General features: G+C 44.7%; 1 protein-coding gene across 1 annotated transcript in view; it reads right to left on the bottom strand.

Annotated features, from left to right (window-relative positions):
- LY75 (lymphocyte antigen 75) overlaps nt 1-19924 on the bottom strand; it is a 237303-nt gene that overhangs the window by 101798 nt on the left and 115581 nt on the right. The window contains exons 6-9 of the mRNA XM_082260091.1: nt 10343-10486; nt 4724-4909; nt 1880-2034; nt 1425-1535 (exon numbers count right to left, since the gene is read on the bottom strand). Coding sequence (XP_082116217.1) covers nt 1425-1535; nt 1880-2034; nt 4724-4909; nt 10343-10486 — 596 coding nt within the window. The remainder of the gene's footprint in view (nt 1-1424; nt 1536-1879; nt 2035-4723; nt 4910-10342; nt 10487-19924) is intronic.

The raw sequence follows: 19924 nt of genomic DNA, 5'->3' as shown, positions 1-19924 counted from the left end.
ACATCTCTCTAGCAATACACACCAAACTGAGCATGTGCAGCCTGACTACAAAGGCTCTGCCTTATCCATAAATGTTTTGGAGTCAGTGGAAGAAGATGAGGATCTGTAAATACAGAATCAAGCAGCCTTTTTACACAATGCAGTGGATTAACCCCTTAGGTTCCACAGGGAGTATAACAAGCTTGCATTACTGCAAATACACACTGATTTTACAGTTGTGGGTTTAGTAACACTTTAAGTAAATACTTTTAGGCTGCTTTCACACTGATCAGTTTTTCTTTCGCTTTTGCATTAAAAAAAGCGGAAGAAAAAAACGTGTGACCATGTAATTCAAGTAAAATCCTGCTTGCTTCATTTTTAGTGCAGGTTTGGTGCAGTAAAAATACAGCGCCAAAAACGAACCTCCCTATTAAAATGTATAGAAAATGCAGTTGCATTTGAGTCATGTGTCCTGTGAAAAACACACCGCAAATATAGTTAAAAAGTAAAAATGTATATACGTTTTTACACAGATCGGTGTGAAAAGTGCCCTTACTTTTCAAAGCTTAAATTGGCTGACAAGGTAACTTTAGGCTGTGTATTGATAGGAGACGCTCTTTACTCAACTGATGAGCAGAAACCGCTTTCATGGTTACCTCCCTTGTCAGTAGCGAGAGTCGCACCAATCTGCAGCGGGCGATGCACAACATTTAACATTTGCGTCAAACAGTGCTTTTCTGATTCTAACTAGTGCTCTTTTTTTTTTTTTTTAAGGGAGGGGTTCACTATAATATATATATAAAAAATAAATAAATGCACATCTTTTGCAGGTAAAAAATGTGCATTTACTATTTTTGTACATCGGAGCCTGTAAAGCATTGCACCAGCAATCGGCAGATCGTGGGTGCAATGCTAGGATTCTGCAGACTCTCAGTACACTGCCTGTCTATATCTCTGATACATTACAGGAATTGCTCACAGCTTCACTGAGAACTATAAACTGTTGGCGGCGGTGGCTAGCAGTACTTGTAGTTTTTTCATTCAAAGAACCTGGTGAATATATGATAAGACTGAGTGGGTGGAGCCCCGCAACTCTGCATTGTTTTTAAATTGTGACAGTGGGTGTGGGGAGAAGATTCCTGCTTGCTGTTACAGGAAGGGGGGGGGGGGATCGGGGGGAGAGAATGCAGGCGCATGTTACAAATAAAGGGTGGAACCTGTACCATGTTCCAAAGATGAACTTTAACTGCTATATATTCCCCATTGTCAAAACCACTATATTTCCATTATTTGGCTAATAAAATCATTTAACGCAAAAGAATCAGTCTTTTTGGAGAAGGATTACTATAGTCCAATCCAGAGAAGTCTTCAACATGATAAATCAAAAAAAAAAAACTTTCAACTTTACAAAAAAAATATTTGGCAAGTGAAATGTCAGAAAATACCTGATCTTGTGGGCACCCAGAGTCAAACGTTGTATTCGTCTTTGTTTTTCCAGGCCTCTTGCATATAGAAGTATATTTTTCTGTGCAGTTCCTAACATGCCATCGTCCAGTCTGGCAGAAAGTACAAAGGGTTTGTTACCAAGCAATGTTAAATATTTGTGCACTTGGCAATAGACAAACATTTAGTTTACATGTGTTAGGGCTCCGCATTGCCCCACAATTCTTTTACATGTACAAAGTTCTTGGGAATATATACTATAAACCTGCCAGACATTCCATATTAAGCGTGGGCTTGCCCACCCAAGTATTATCTTTGTCTCTCCTATCTATCATTATTACTGCAATAAAAACTGAACAAAACACTGTAAACAAGAAACATATATATGAGGGGTTATTCTTAAAGGAAATCAATCACAAGTAAAATGTGGGTGTTGATCATATAACAGAAAACTTACCGTCCCTGAGAAGGACACACAGCCTGGGGTCACGTTAAATGGAGGAAGGGGCTCATTTTGATCCCAATATGTAAAATGTGCTTCTGTTCCATCAGACCATTCAAACATATGAGGGAATGATTGACTCCGAAAGCCCGACCACACATTTTTGTTTTCTTTAAAAAAAAAAAAATATATATATATATATACAGGGTTAATAAATGAACAGAGCAAGAGCAACGGAAAAACAGAACGCCAACTTACCTGGTACAGGTATTACAATCACTACCATGTCTTTGTGCCAGTTGCAATAGTAAAAACCACCACATGCCAGTTCTAATTTGCTTACTAAAGTCACTGACACTTCAAAGTATAACTAAAAGCAAAACATTTTTATTTTCAGTTTTGAACAGAGTGGAGATGGATAAGAACATCTTTTAAGTTTTTTCCTTTCTGCTGTCTGTGCCCTTGTTTGGGAGATTCACCCTCTCGATTTGTCCTGTTTACCATCATCATTGAAAATGAAAATAAAAGAAAATCCCAAATTTTGGGTTGTCCCAAGAAAGGTAAACCTGGCCATAGATGGTTTGAATCTTGGCCGGTTTAGCAGGGACCAGCCAAGATCCAAACCATGTATTGACAGGCTGACTGTACCTGATCGATCAACTTTGGTATAACCAGCCTGTTGGATTTTTCATACGATTATTGCCAGCGGGATAGATTTACAGGAGAGATTCCCCCATCAACATTGACTGTGCTGAATGGGGAATATATTGATTTTTTTTTCCTGCACCATCTATGGCTGGCTTTAGAGAGAGGAAAACTGGTTCTGGTGACCTGGGATTCCCTTAATTTGCAGGAATTTGCTCTCAATTCTTTGTTTGGACTATGGAATTGGAAGTAAAGGTAAATCTCCCCAATGGGACACAGATGGGGAAAAAAAAAAAAAAAAAAAAAAAAAAAAGAGAATTTTATAGCTTGTCCCTCATAGTGTCCCACCTACAGTGGGGGGTTTTAGTTTGGGAAACACCGAACTCCATTCTGAGCTGAAACAAGAAAACCACCAACAAAAATGATAATGTACAAGCAAAAAATTGGGGGAGCAAACCCTGAACATGTATATCTAAAGCCGGTGCAGCTATGAACTAAGTGACATGTATATTAAAAAAGAATAGCGCACACATGCAAAAGAAAAGGCTATCAAATATGGAGACAATCCATAAATAAAAATGGGGATTTGGTCCCACCATATGGCCATATCGTGCTCAAGCCCACCACTACGTCAAAGTACCCCATTATCAGTGGGTCCTACACTATCCATGAAAAAGGAGGAATCCAGCCTCTCTAGCCCTTGGCGATAACACTCCTTGCTGGGAGAGATGTGCGACTGCACTACAAGGGACTCCTCCTATATCTACTTGATAGTGGACACTGATAGAGTACAGGTGTGTGTGGGGTGCTCAACCTCAGAAGTCTGGTCAGACCGAATACATAACAAACAAGCAAAAAATTGGGGGAGCAAACCCTGAACATTTATATCTAAAGCCGGTGCAGCTACGAACCAAGCGACATGTATATTAAAAAAGAATAGCGCACACATGCTAAAGAAAAGGCTATCAAATATGGAGACAATCCATAAATAAAAATGGGGATTTTTAATAAAAATGATAATGTGAATAGCATTATCAGCATGTATTATTTACTGCTCATATTTCAGGGAAATTCAATTTCATTGGCATCAATTTTTTTTACTGTACCTAAAGTAGATGGAAAGAAATTAAACTGTAAAGAATGGCCTAAATGTTGACTGTCAGTGTCACATGTTAACAGAAAAATGTATCTCTTGTTATCTGTGGTCAATCAATCCCTATCCCTGCCTCTCGGTCTTTAGTCAGAGTGGGTGGTGCTTTTCCGGAGGACAAACGTCAATAAAGTGATATCTCCCCTTCAGACTGCACTGCAGAAAAGCATTGCAATGGTGGAGCTATATGACGACATGCGTATGAGAGTCCAGACAGAGCAGTGCACTGACGGCACATGCATAGCTAATGAGGTAGCTGAGCCTCCAGGTCCCTACAAAGCTAAGGGGGAAGTTAGCCGTTTGCAAAGCAGCAAAATTGTAATGTCAGCCTGGCACAGGAAACAGAGGCATATTTTGGGCAGGATCATCAGATTTATTGTAGATTAAGTAAAAAACATGTTGTGATTTAACATATTGAGTTACACTTTCTACAGTTTTTGAATTTTGCCTGGAGAGCCACTTTAAAGGTTTTTTCTTAAAGCGATTTTAAAGGCCCTCTTTTTTTTTTTTTTTTTAAATCACAAACATGATATACAGTGGTGTTGTGTAGTGGTATTGCACAGAGCAGCCCGATCCTCATTTTCTTGGGTCCCTCGCTGGTGCTCTTGGCCCCTCCCTCCTGCCCACAGAGCAATCCAAGCATGAGGGCATCCAAGCAGGCTCGTTCCCGAGCCGTGGCTCTGCTTGTCCATTCACTTCCCTCATTGGCTCACCGGATGTGATTGATAGCAGACGGAGTCAATGGCTCCCGCTGCTGTCTCAGCCAATGAGGAGTGAGTCCCTGGAGAGCCAAGGTTCTCGTGCACATCGCTGGATCGAGATGGGGTCCAGGTAAGTATTGGGGGGGGGGGGGACTGCTGCTGCACTGAGGTGTTTTTTTTTTACCCTTATATATAGAATGCATGTAAGTAAAAAACCTTGAGACTTCAGAACCACTTTATGCTCAGCTTCCTTATAGGATTTATAAACCTCTTAAAAGTGGATCCATTACACATTACAATCTATTGGGATGCTTGAACTTTAGTTGTAACACTGAACAAAATGACCACCGTCATGTTACATACCACTCAGAAACTTTGTGACCACTAACTCGATATCTGCAAGGGAGTGCAGGCTGATCAAACTTGAATTTTCCTTTCGGCAAGAAAGTTCAGCATCCTCCCAATTGTCTGGCTGCTGCCGGAGGTAACAAAATCCATTGTAGGCTGTCCAGTTTCCTTCACATGTAGTCTCTGAGAAATGCCAATAATCTGTACAAAGATTGTAGTAATAAAATAATTATATGTATATGTGACATAACCAGCTGTTAAAATGTAGCACTAAAAACAGTAATGAAAATGTTAAAAAGGGAAAGGAAGACAGTAGCACAATCAGACCTCAAGTGGATAACATTTATGAGCAGCACTGGGGTCATGAAAGGGAACTGTAGTGACTAGTGAAGTGACCACATGAGATGACAGACAGACATTGAAAGTTAAAAGAATTTAAAAAATACAAATAAAAGAAATAAATACATTATAACGCTTATAACCACTTTCTTCATTTTACAGCAATTTTGGTTAGACATAAGTTTATCTTTATAGATTGCCATCTGGCTCCATTGTAATAACGTACGTTGCATACACTGCTCAAAAAAATTAAAAAGGAACACTTTTTAATTAGAGTAAAGCATCAAGTCAATTAAACTCCTGGGATATTGATCTGGTCAGTTAAGTAGCGAAGGGGGTTGTTAAATCAGTTTAAAGCGGAGTTCCGGGCACAGATGTGATTTTTCAATAAGCATACCCCCGGGACAGTCAGTGCTAGCACATTCCACAATGGCTAGCCTCTGATCTGTCCCGGTTCGCACTTACCTTTTAGAAGAAATACTTACTTATAAAATTTCTTCCACAGCGTTTCCATCTCTCTTGTGGGCAGCTGAAGCCGGCGCGGTCCTCTTCTGTGTCTTCTTCCGCGTCTTCTTGTCCCAGAATGCACCTGCACCGGCCCCTCTCGTCACTTCCGGAAATGACGAGCGGGGCCGGTGCCGTCGCATTGATTCCTGGGAGCTGTGACGTTCAGCTCCCAGGAATCATAGTGAGGCAGGAAGTGACGGGGTGAGCCGCGGCTCCGAGGGAGGAAGTACTCTGAGGTGAGTATCTTCGATCTTCAATTACAAGGTAAGTAAACAAAAAAAAAAAAAAAATAACTATCCAATTCCTTTTCAGGTGAGGCATACCTAGTGGAGGGGCACAAAAAAAAATATTGTTTTTGTGCCCGGAACTCCGCTTTAAGCTGCTTTGGTGTTAATGAAATTAACAACAGGTGCACTAGATGGGCAACAATGAGACTACCTCCAAAACAGGAATGGTTTTACAGGTGGAGGCCACTGACATTTTTTTGCCTACTCATTTTTTCTGACTGTTTTTCATTAGTTTTGCATTTGGCTAGGGTCAGTGTCACTACTGGTAGTATGAGGCAACACCAGGACGTTATAAAGGTTGCACAGGCAGCCCAACTCCTCCAGGATGGCACATAAATGCGTGCCATTGCCAGAAGGTTTGCTGTGCCTCAAAGCAGAGCATGGAGAAGATTCCAGGAGACAGTTAATCTAGGAGAGCTGGACGGGGCCGTAGAAGGTCCTTAACCCATCAGCAGGACTGTTATATCTGTTCCTTTATGCGAGGAAAAGGATGAGCACTGCCAGAGCCCTACAAAATTACCTCCAGCAGGCCGCTGGTGTGAAGGTCTCTGACCAAACAATCAAACAGACTTCATGAGGGTGGCCTGGGAGCCCGACGTCCTCTAGTGGGCGCTGTGCTCACTGCCCGACACTGTGGAGCACAATTGGCATTTGTGCATTGAACTCCAGAATTGGTAGGCCCGCCACTGCCGCCCTGTGCTTCTTACAGATGAGAGCAGGTTCACCCTGCGCACATGTGACAGACATGAAAGGGTCTGGAGAAGCCGTGAAGAACGTTATGCTGCCTGTAACATCATTCAGCATGACGAGTTTGGTGGTGGGTCAGTGATGGTTTGGGGAGGCATATCCATGGAGGGAAGCACAGACCTCTACAGGCTAGACAATAGCACCCTGACTGTCATTTGGTATTGGGAGGAAATCCTTAGACCCATTGTCAAAACCTACGCTGATGCAGTGGGTCCTGGGTTCCTCCTGATGCACGACAATGCTTATGTGGCGAGAGTATGCAGCCAGTTCCTGGAGGATAAAGGAATTGATACCAATGAAAAACCCCCATACTCGCCTGACCTATATCCAATAGAACACCTCTGGGACATCATTTTTCAGTCCATCCGATGCCGCTAGGTTGCGCCTCAGTCTGTTCAGGAGCTCAGTGATGCCATGGTCTAGACCTGGGAGGAAATATCCCAGGACAGCATCTGTCGTCCCATTAGGAGCATGCCCAAACCTTGTCAGGCATGTAGGGGCCATACAATCTATTGAGTACCATTTTGAGTTGCTGCAATGAAATTTCAGCAAAATGGACTAGCCTGCTGCATAATTTTTTCACTTTGATTTTCAGGGTGCCTTTGAATTCCGCCCTCTGTAGGTTAATGATTTTCATTTCCATCAAACGATGTTTCATTCCTAACGCATTACCCAGTTCATATCAGATATCCAGCATTATGTACAGATATCCCCATTGAGATCTGATGAGTTTTCAAAGTGTTCCTTTAATTCTTTTGAGCAGTGTATGTTCAGATAATATATGAAAAGCGATATAATTTATTCCAAAATATTTCTCAATACGTCTCCCCGATTAAACATTGCAACTCAGATTTTTTATCGCTTGTCTTTTTTTTTTTTTTCCCCGGAAAGAAAAATACCCAAAACTAAAAGCCAAAACGGTTTTGCGTCTGCTTGTCGAGCAGTCTCTTTGTTCTACGCCCCCTGTTCTTGTTGTGGGATGAGTCAGTAGCACCAGTCTATGTTTATTTATCGAGCCAAAACTTCAATCTCGAAACTCTTCCGATATTCAGATAGAAGAGGTTTTCCCTCCAAGAATTCTATTATGAACCAATTGTACTGGGGCTAGTCCAGGGACGTCTAGCCAAATGCCCCAGATACGCTCAAATTTTGTTGAGCTTCTCCCTCAGCAGAGCCTCATTTACTGCCTTAACCCATTCCAAGTGTGTAGGAGGTATATGAGAAAGATTGAATTGTATTTTAACTGTACTGTCTGCCCTCATGTTGTAAAGTGCTGTGCAAACGGTTGGTGCTATATAAATATTGTATTATAATAATAATAATAATAATAATAATAATAATAATAATAATAGAAAACTATAGCTTTTTCTTTGTGCCCTTGAAGTAACAGGTATGGAAAAACACACATCTTCGCCCATGATGTGAACGGAGTCTAAAAGTGCAGAACTTAACAACTGCATTTATCCTCATATTTTTTTTTTTTGTAGCTCCAGTGTTCAACTAAAAGTGTACTTGCATTCGTCTTCTGCAGGAGAAAAAAAAAAACTGCTTTCTGCAAGGAAACACAGAAAACAATGGATTTGTGTGTGCCCTGTTTGCACTTCCAAACAGACGTCAGCTGCGGGGCAGAGCAGTGCGGAAAACTGCAACAGGTCTCCTTTTTTCTGCACCACTGCACAGTTATTAGTCACCCTGCATTTGTATGCACTGCAACATAGAAATGAATGAAATGTCACTTTGTGACATTCCTATAAAGTTAAGAAAAAAAAAAAGGGGGAAACAGTGCTTTGTGTAAAAAGTGCAAGGCACCTCCCTCCAAAAGCCTGCTCACAACCCGCAGAGAAAACTGGAACACATTTCTCTGTGGTTAGTGTGAACCCGACCTTAAAGAGGAAGTAAACCCTCCTCTGTAACTTGTACCTATAGGTAAGCCTATGATAAGGCTTACCTATAGGTACTGTAAATATCTCCTAAACATGTACCATTTAGGAGATATTTACCTTACATGCAGCCAGTGACGCCACTGGCGCATGGGCTCTGAAGGAACGGCCGCTCGTGCCGTTCCCTCAGAGCTCCATGCTGTGACCGTCGGCTCCCACGCGCGTGTGCGGGAGTGACGTCACCGAGGCTTCGGCCAATCAGACGGCCGGATGCCGCGATCCCGGAAGACGGGCGAATGGACATTTCGCCCGTCATACAGGTAAGCGGACGGCACGGCGGGGGCTCGTTCTAAGGTAAGTATTTCATAATGAGCTAGTATGCGATGCATACTAGCTCATTATGTGTTTCTCTTGCAGGTTGCAAAAAGAACAAAAATTTTTTTGGGGGTTTATAACCTCTTTAAAGGCCAAGTTTGCCTTTCTTAACATGTTACACCCATATTTAGGGTGTAACATGTAAAATGGTCAGCATGCACCCCCTCCCCATGACAGCTGGCAGGGGATCCCCCCCCCGCAACCACTGTCACAATTCGAAACCACACAGCTGTGTCATTTATTCAAGGTTTCCTATGAAGTATTAAACTACAAGTACCGTCACCCAATGCTCGATCCCTCTCTGTTGTTGTGATACTTTAATGCTGTGTGATATGCTATCCCAGAACAAGTTCAGAAATAAGTATTTGTAGTAGTTTTACTGACACTTATTCACAGTATGGATGTTCGAAGACTGATTGAAACATCCCGGAGTCAGGCACCTCCAGGCATCTAACATTTTGAGAAGGTGCCCTGCAAGGGCAGCTCCTATAATTCTACAACGACAGAGTCACTTTAAGGGTAAGTACACATTTCTTTGACATGTTAAGATTAACTACAAGCTCCTTCAGGTAAGAATTTTTTATTGCTAGATGAACTTCAATTATGGGGTGAGGTTTTACCTGGTCTTTTAAAGGGATATTGTATTACATTTAGTAAATACATGTACATGTCAATGTAAATATAACACTGCATCTGAATATTTGCTGCTAACAGCCAGAAGGTGGAGCTTTAAGCAAGAAGAGCCAACATCATGGCTACAAAGAAACTTGTCCAGAGAAGAATATGTAGGCTGCCAATCCTGAAGATGCTGTCTATCTTGCTGGGCAGTGATCCAATGGCTACAATAATACGAGTTGCTGACCTGTAAGAACATGCAGCACTTTGCCTCCAATGCACTGTAACGCACTATAACATGTCACAATATGCTACACCACATAAATATAACATGGTTTTAAAAGAAATGTAAAAAGGGTTTAGAAAACCTACTGTTATGGGTGTCAAAAACATGTTCAAATTTCATGCCAGTGTTATGTGTGAACAAGCCCTAACAGGCCTCAGGGGTACGGACCTTCCTCTAACTTTAGCTGTTGAACTCTTGTTTAAGGTAAGCAACTCAAAGTGCTGAAGACCAAAAAAAACAGCATGACAACCAGCCAACTAGTATTTGGTAGAAGGAAGTCAGTAACAGCAATCTTCACATACAGGTTTCCCTACTAACAGCTGTTGGGCATAAAACAGACTTATGGGAAAAACTCATTAGCTCCCGGACTGTAAAATGACACAGAAATGTCTTCATTGGGGAATCCCGCAAGCATACAGATTGTGCAAGGCTTTCTTCTTAGAAGACCCAGCACTTTGCAAAAAGGCAACCTTTAATGTTTATTTGTGTATAGGCTCAAAAAATAATTAAAAAAAAAGTAAAATGCAGCCAAACACATTTATAACCCTTTAATACACACTGTATATATCATTTATTTGTGCAGTAATTGTATACATACCGGAAGAGTCATCTGCTGAGCTGTTTACTGGCTTCTTGCAGATATATGGCAACGAGGCGTCACAAGGGAAGGCATCCCACGTTCTGGTGTTCACATTTAATCTGCCACAACTGGAACCATCTAGAACTGAAAAAGCAGTTATACCTGCCAGGAGAAGAGGACACCTTGAATTAGAGTTTAGCTGCAACTAGAGTAATTATGTTAATGTCCTTACAAGCCCAGCACACTTCAAGCAGAAACATATCAATTAACAAATTACCAATGTACTATGTTGTGCTTTTGACGCGTTTTTTGGAACAGGAAGCTTGTGGGATATAAATCACTTCAAAACACTGAAAACCAGCAGATACCTGCCATACATTCGACTATCCAGGATTAATGGAACATTTACATGATTAACGGACAATGACACATGGAAGTTCACTATGCATGCTAATTTTTCAAGGAGGAAATCTTAAAAATTTTATATAATTTTGGATAGTAAATACTTTACCTGTGAAGGTTATATGAATGGAAATACACAGATTAAGGGAGCTACTCAGACTTTCCAACAAAAATTTCTGAAGGGACAAACTCCAAAACTTTTCCCATATGTAAACAGAACTAACGATTTTCCTTTAATGTGTACTGTTTTCATATGGTTTTCGAACCGGGGAAGAAAAAAAAAATAAATAAAAAATCGGATACGAAAAACTGCATTTTTTCCTTTTCTCTGAAGTTCATTGACGGACGCAGTCTCTGTTCTTCATAACAGTAGGGTTATACTGTCCCCTACAGGAGTAGGACACTAGGCAGAAAAAAGTTCTGGCTACGCCTATGGGCAGTCCCAGGAGGTATACTCCCCCTCTCTGCTATAGGATGTCAGTTTTGTAACAAAGCAGTGTCAGAGAAAATAATACCAACCCAACTCAAAATAGAGGGGCTGGTATTGCGTCAGTCAATGAACTTCAGAGAAAAGGATTTTACGGTAAGGCAAAAATCAATTTTTCTCTATCGTTCATTGACAGGCGCAGTCTCTGTTCTTCATAACAGTAGGGACGCCCCCAAGCAGTGCCATAAAAATGAGGGGTGGGAACAGCAGAAAATAATTCCCCAAGGCTGAACCATAGCCAACCATGAAACATAGGACTCCTCAGAACAACAAGATGAGACCCACCTGGAAAAAAAAAAAAAAAAACATTAAACATCCTCAAGGGAAACTAAAAAACACCCTTAAAAACGGCAGCCTGCAAAACTTTGTGGCCAAAGGAAACCTCTGCAGATGCCAGCACATCCACCTTGTAAAACATTGTGAAGGTATGAACAGACGACCAGGTAGCCGCCTTACAAACCTGAACCACAGATGCCTGATGACGAAAGGCCCAGGAAGCATTAAGTGCCCGAGTAGAATGTGCCCCAACCGGGAAAGGAGGAACCGGACCCTTAATTGAATAAATCTGCACAACTGTCTGTTTAATCCATCTGGAAATAGTCGCAGCAGACAAAGGCAGCACTTTCTTTAGTCAATCCGTGAGTACAAAGAGTGAATCTGACTTTCGAAAAGACTCAGTAGTCGCCAAGTACACCCTGATTGCCGGAACCACATCCAAAGTATTCAGTACAAATTCCTTAGGATGTTTAGGTTTAGGACACAAGGAGGGTAGCACAATATCCTCATTTAAGTGGAAACTGGAAACCACCTTCGGAAGGAAGGATCCGGACGAAGCACCACATTATCCCTGTGAACCACCAGATAGAGAGGACGACAGGACAACACCGCCAGTTCCGACAACCTGCGTGCAGAAGTAAAAGCCACCAAAAAGGCCACCTTCTGGGATAAGCTAAGCAGGGGAATCTCCCAACTATTTTCAAAAGGTTTCTGGAGAACCGACAGCACCAAATTAAGGTCCCAAGGTAGGAAAGACGGTCGCACCGGAGGTGCCAAGTGTCGAACCCCCTGGATAAAGTTACGTACCAGGGAATGGGTGGCCAACGACCTTTGGAAGAAAATTGCCAACGCTGAGACCTGATCCTTGATCGTACTCAAGGCCAATTTCTGAACAACTCCCCATTGAAGAAAGGCCAAGATCCGAGCCACCGAGTAAGAGCGAGAGGGAACCCCAGGAGACTCACACCACGCAAAATAAGACTTCTACGTACGATGATAGATCTTTCTAGAAGTTGCTTTTTCTACTTTAAGCAGAGTGGGAATCACTGAAGCAGACAATCCCCTGTCCTTCAGACCTGGCTTTCAACAGCCAAGCAAGCCGTGAAAGCCAGTGACTGTAAACCAGGATGGAAGATTGACCCTTGAGACAGTAGATCCTCCCTGAAGGAAGTCTCCAAGGAATGTCTGTGACTAGCCTGACCAGGACGGCATACCAAGCTCGGCGAGGCCAGTCCGGAGCCACAAGGATGACCGGAATCCCTTCTGCCTCAATCCTGCGAAGAAGCTTTGGCAGCAACTTGAGGGGGAAAGGCATACATCAGCGGATACTGACCCCACGGAGCCACCAGCACGTCTGTGGCATCTGCCAGAGGGTCCCGAGAGCGGGCCACAAACCTCTGCCCTTTCCTGTTGATCCGAGATGCCAACAGATCTACTTCTGGAGTGCCCCAACAAAGGCAAAACTGCTGGAACACCTTCGATTGGGGAGACCATTCCCCTTGATCCAAAGTCTGTCAACTGAGGTAATCCGCTTGCCAATTTTCCACTCCTGAAATGTGAAAAGCGGAAAGAGCCGGAACAAAGCATTCCGCCCATCAAAGGATACCTGCCACCTCCAAGGCCACTTCTGGTGCCCTCTTGGTGATTGATATAAGCCATGGCTGTGGCATTGTCTGATTGCATGCACACAGGACAGCCCTGAAGGTACTCCATCCAGTGGACTAGGCAAAACCTGATCGTTCTCAGCTCCAGAACATTGATCGGTAACCTGGATTATTCCAGGGACCAGAATCCTTGGGCAGAAAGCTGGCCGAGAACACCTCCCCACCCAGACAGACTGGCATCTGTGGTGACAACTGTCCAATATTAGGGGGGGGGTTTCCTAGTTTGAGCGCCGGGGACCGAAGCCACCATATTAGGCACCCCCTGGTCATCTGGCTCAGTTGGATCTGGTTGTTCAGGGAGTTTGGATCTTTTTTCCATTTGAGAAGGATTTCCTTCTGGGGGATTCTCGTGTGGAACTGAGCGAAAGAGACCGCCTCAAAGGACGATACCATCAGTCCCAGAACTCTCATACAAGTCCGAAGTAACGAATATTTGCTGGACAGCAATGGCTGAATCACAGTCTGGAGTTTTTGGAGTTTGTCCAGAGGAAGAAACACCCTGGCTGAGGAGTCCAAAGTCAGGCCCAGATAATCCAGTCTCGTGGAAGGGACCAGGGACGACTTCTGAAGGTTCAGAATCCACTCAAACTCCTCCAGAGTTCTCATGGTTACCTCCAAGTTTATCACCAGCGCAATGGGAGACTCTGCACGGAGAAGCAGATTGTCCAGGTAACCCAGAACCGATATCCCCCGCTGGCGAAACAACGCCAGGACCAGAGCCAAGAACTTTGTGAAGACCCAAGGAGCAGAGGCGAAACCAAAGGGTAACGCCACAAACTGATAGTGATCCTCTCCCACAGCAAAACGCAGAAACCGTTGATGTCCTGCACATATTGGGATGTGAAGGTAGGCATCTTTGATGTCTATGGAGGCCAGGAAATCCCCCTGCTGTAGGTAAGCCACCACTGTGTGAACGGATTCCATCTTGAATATTTAAACTCACCCAAAGCAATTCAGTGCTTTTAGGTCCAGAATTGGACGCACCTTGCCTTCTTTCTTGGGGACCGTAAACAGGTTTGAGTAAAAGCCCTGAAAAGTTCAGAATTCTGAACTATTACTCCTTGTTGTAACAGGTCCTGCACCGCCACAAAGAGAGCCTGTAAGCGATCCGGGGACCGACACACATTGGAAGGGAAGAACCTTACCGGAGGGACAGATCGAAACTTGACTGAGTAACCAGACCGTATGACCCCGTATGTAACCACTTGTCTTGTATCCGGGATGGCCACAGGTCCGGGAACCGGCAAAGACGTCCCCCCACTCTAGATATGGGTGAGGGCGCACCTTCAGGCTGAAGGGGTCTGATCCGCGGGTCTGGAGAAAACCCGATTTCTGTTTGCCAGACCAGGGTCACTTGGAGCCGTCCGAGGGGGCCTTGAAGGCCTTTGATCCCTTATCACTTGACCCTGAGGGACGAAAAAAACTTGTGTGTGCTGGGTCCCTACCCTTGTTAGCCTGTGGGAGAAAGGTACTCTTACCCCCTGCAAGACCTTTAATAATGTCATCAAGGGTAGCCCAGACAAGGTCTTCTTGGAAGTCTGATCCGCAGACCAGCATTTTAGCCAAAGTATACGCCGAACGACCACTGCCAACACCGACAGTCGCGCCAATAGTGGAGCCACATCCAGCGAGGTATCGCAAAGAAATTGCAACCCCTGAATCAACTGGTCCGCCAGCTCCACAAGGCAGGGGGGAGATGTTCCCCCTCCAGGTCACGGTGTAATAACTTAGCCCATTCAGTCAAGGTTTGTGACACAAGTGCAATAGTAAAACACCGGTCTGAGTGCTGACCCCGCCAGAGAGTACATATAGCGGGCAACAGACTCAGTCTTTCTATCCACCAGATCCCTAAAGGACAGGGAATCCTCCACTGAAATGATGGTAGCTTTATTCAGTCTGGAGACCGAAAGGTTCACTGTAGGTGGCACAGTCCACTTCTTTATAAAGGGACTCTTTAAAGGGGTAGCATCTAGAAATCCGCTTAGGCACCCCAGGGGGACGCTTTGTGCGGTCCCACTCTTTTTTGACTAGGTTATCAAAATACACGGGAAAGGGGAAAACCTTTGCAGCTCTGGATGGCTTGTGAGTGCCAAATGTAGCCTGTACCTCAGTCACAGTTGCGCCCACCATTTTTAGGGTCTCACGCACAGATACAACTAGTGCGTTCACCAGCGCCTTTTCTTGCGCAGTGGCGGAGGTTGAGGTGTCATCCTCACTATCAGAGGAGACAGGGCGCGAGGCAGTAGACCCGAAGGGAGACCCACATCTGCGGTGGCTGAATCAGATTCAGAATCTGACCCATCAGTTGAGGCAGGGGTAGGGGCATTTTTGTCACTTTGCCCCTTAAAGGCCGCCTCCACCTGGGACAAAAAAGATTCCAGAACCGCCGACAGTGCATCTATGGATGGATCCGGAGAGCCCTGTGGCCTTCGAGAGGGGGTCAGGTGGGGAAACGTGTTCCACATGGTCCTTGTCGCACCAGGGGAACCCGCAGAAAAAGTTTGAAGAAAACACTTTTTTTTTTTAGAACGTCCCACTGCGCTAAAGCGCCCCCAAGAGGTCAGGCGCAAAGCACTGAAGACCTTCAGGGAGAGAGAGAGACCCCCAGACTCACCACCCGCACCAGAGATGCACCAGGAAGGCCCAGGATGTCTGTACAGCATATGTCTGCAGCGATCTTGATCAGAAGAAAAAAACCAGAGTGTCAGCACTAGGGAGGGGCTCCACCACCAAAAAACGCCTCTAGGGACTCCAAAAACATGGGCGTCATTGATTTTCAATGGGGATCCACCGCAAAATGGCCGGCGGGTTACAGAAACATGCAGTACATGGGCTACAACAAAATGGGAGCCCCCGAGGGGGCCCCCCAGCCTCCTGGACGGGATTGACAGGAGAGTCCCCCCTGCACGATCCAATAACCAGTCGCCGGCGGCGCCCCCCCCCCCATCCTCATCATCGGCATGACCCCTGGTCGCAGCCCCCAGGGTTAGCTCATATCCCTAGTAGGTGAGGGGAGGAGGGGGGAGGGGGGGCGGTGCGTGACAGGACAGAGGGGAATCCCGGGGGGGGGGGGGGGCGGTCCGACCGACCAAGGAAGGGGCTCGCGTGTCCACCCCAAAACACGCCAGGGGAGGAGGGGGGAACAATTACTCACCATATCTGGCACAGGCAGGCGCCATTTCCTGACAGAACTCCTCTCCACCGTAGTGGGGGGGGCTGTCGGCCAATAGGAACGCTGCGACTAGGGCCTAGACCCGGTCGTGTGCGACCTGATGAGAAGTTTTAACTCGCAGGGCCAGTCCTTGTCCGGTGGGACTATGTTGTGCCGACCTAGCGCGGAGCTGGGGTCTGTGCACGATCGCTGGCAGGCTGGGGTGACCACTGGATCTATATATCCAACCCATCGCCCAGATCTGATCTTAGTTGCAGATGAAAACTGACATCCTATAGCAGAGAGGGGGAGTATACCTCCTGGGACTGCCCATAGGCGTAGCCAGAACCTCCTGTAGGGGGCAGTATAACTCTACTGTTAAGAACACAGTCCGCGTCCATCAATTACCGATAGAGAAAAAAAGCCTTTGTCGTATGAGAATTTTCGTACAATTAGTACCATCCTTGGTTTCAACTTGCTGTACATCGAGGAAAACTGGACAATTGTTTGTCTGACTTTCTTATAGTGTGTACTGGGCTAAAAGTGATTGTAAACGATCACCTTGTAAAACCACCCATTCAGTATAAAATTGCAATGAAAGGCAAAACATTTGTGGATAGAGTAAAAAAATAAATAAAAAAATAATAAATATATATACATACATATATATATATATATATATATACATATATATATATATATATATATATATATATATATATATATATATATATATACACACATACATATACATACACACACACACACACACATTTTTTTCCCTTTTTTTATAAGTGATCACATTCCCTCTGGTTTTAGCTGCATAAAAGCTGGGGGACGAGAAGCAGCAGCACACTGAGCTTCTCAGCGAATGGCTGTGCGGGGGGGGGGGGGGGGGTTGTGTCAGGACAGGTCTGATCAATGGAGGAGAGCAGGCCAAGTTCCCAACATAGCTAGGGAACGGACCAGGTTTGCTCTCGCATCTAGTGGTCAGTTTTTAATAGGAAAGCAGGAATATCAGGAATTTCACACAAAGGACGCAATACAAAACAGAACAGAACACCTTTTCATACAAGTACGTGGTACAGCAGGCACATATCAGAAATATGAAATGCTGGGGGTAACAAAAAATTGAATGCAGAATGGAATAACACAGGTTATTTGGGAAAGAGGTAACAAAAATATGGACTTCAGGAATACATTGTTTACATGCTCTACTTATTTTTTTCAGTAAAGCCATCCACACGATGGGATTTCTGCTTGTCCTGAAATTTGCAAACTACCTCCTAGGGCCAAAAACGAATTAGGGGGTCTGTGTTGACAAGTTTTACACTTAAAGCGGTAGTATACTCCTTTATTTGACTTTTACCTACAGGTAAGCCAATAATAAGGCTTACCTGTAAGTACAATTAATATCTCCTAAACCTGCACGGTTTAGGAGATATTCAACCTGCATGCAGCCGCTGTCGTCAGTGGTGCATGCGCTCTGAAGGTCTGGCGGACCTTCAGAGCTCTTTGCCGGGCCCTGGCAGGAAAGTGAAACCCCCGCGCGCATGCGCGGGGAGTGACGTCATCGCGACTCCGGCCACTAACAGCGCCGGGGACGCCGAGCCCGGAAGAGACGGTGAGGGAACATGACAGCACCCTCAGCATTCTCCAGATGACCGTGTCGGGGCTTCGTTCTAAGGTAAGCATTTCATAATGAGCTAGTATGCGATGCATACTACTTCATTATGTCTTTGTCCTGCAGGGCTTGTTTTTTTCTTTTCTCTCGAGGATACAACTGCTTTAAGAGGCTTTTGAGATCATTCAGAATTCATTGACAGGTACATTTAACCTGCAGATGACCTCCTCCTGACCCGCTTCAGACTTGTAAAGGAATGCAAACCGAAGTCAGACAAAACCCAGTCCAAGGATTTTCCGAAACTAACCAAAAAAATGGATTTTTGTAAAATCTTACCGTAAAATCCTTTTCTCTTAGCTCATCGACAGACGTAGTCCTCGGTGATACACCACCTTCGGGTTATGTTACCTCCGCAGGAGCAGGACTAGACAGGAAATTAAAAAGCTCTGGCCACACCCTAGGGGCAGTCCCAGAGGGTATATCCTCTCTCTCTCTGCCTCAGCAAATCAGTTATGTGGAAAAGCAGTGCTTAGAGAATTTAACCCAACCCAACTCCAAAACAGAGGGGCGGGGACTACGTCTGTTGATGAGCTAAGAGAAAAGGATTTTACGGTAAGATTTTACAAAAATCCATTTTTCTCTAGCGCTCATCGACAGACGTAGTCCTCGGTGATACACCACCTTCGGGACGTCCCAGAGCAGTATCACAACTGAGGGGTGGGAAAATGGAAATCAAATCCCAATCTAGAAGGCCCAACCGGTGCCAACTAGAAGTTTACAATGCTCATCCTTAATGATGAGACTCAACCAAAAAAAAAAAAAAGAGAAAACAATTTTTTTTTTTTTTTTTCAAACAGAAAAAAACCCTCGAGGTAGACCACCGGTCTCCTCAAATTGCGGCCTGCAAAACCTTGCGGCCAAATGAGGCATCCGCCGATGCCGTCACATCAATTTTATAGAATTTTGTAAAGGTATGTACCGACGACCAGGTGGCCGCCTTACATACCTGGACCACTGACGCCTGATGGCGAAAGGCCCAGGAAGTACTGAGCGCTCGAGTGGAGTGCGCCCTAACAGGGAACGGAGGGCTCTGACCCTTAATAGAATAAGCCTGTACCACCGTTTGTCTAATCCATTTGGCAATGGTCGCGGCAGATGCAGGCAAACCCTTTCTGGGGCCATCCGTGATCACAAAAAGTGAATCCGTCTTACGGAATGATTCCGTAGCTTTCAGGTATACCCTGATTGCCTGAACCACATCTAAGGAATGCAACGCATGTTCCCGATGATGCTTGGGCTGAGGACACAAGGAAGGTAGTACAATATCTTCATTCAGATGAAAATCTGAAACCACCTTGGGAAGAAAAGATGGCTTAGGATGAAGTACTACCTTATCCCTATGAATCACTAGGTATGGTGACTGGCATGATAATGCAGCCAGTTCTGACACCCTGCGAGCAGAAGTAATAGCCACCAAGAAGGCCACCTTCTGGGATAGAGTAAGCAAGGGAATCTCCCTGATGTTTTCAAAAGGAGGTTTCTGTAGAACCGACAAAACCAAATTAAGATCCCAGGGCGGTAAGGGCGCGCGGACTGGAGGAGCCAGGTGCCGCACCCCCTGGATGAAATTCCGCACCAAGGATTTGGTAGCTAAAGGCTTCTGAAAGAAGATTGCTAATGCTGAAACTTGACCCTTGATGGTGCTCAAGGCTAGCTTCTGCTCAACCCCTTGTTGCAAAAAAGCCAATATTCGAGTCACCGAATAGGTACGTGGAGGAAATCCTAAAGATTCGCACCACGCAATATAAGTCTTCCATGTGTGATAATAGACTTTGCTGGAAGTCGCTTTCCTTGCTTTAATAAGGGTAGGAATGACTGAAGTAGACAAACCTCTGTCCTTCAGTACTTGGGTCTCAATGGCCAGGCCATTAAAACCAGCGACTGTAAAGCACGAAGGTAAATTGGTCCTTGAGACCACAGACACTCCCTGAGACGA

This window comes from Pelophylax lessonae, assembly GCF_965119305.1.
Source record: "Pelophylax lessonae genome assembly, chromosome: 6".
Lineage (NCBI taxonomy): Eukaryota > Metazoa > Chordata > Amphibia > Anura > Ranidae > Pelophylax > Pelophylax lessonae.
This window is presented reverse-complemented; position numbering and strand designations above follow the sequence as displayed.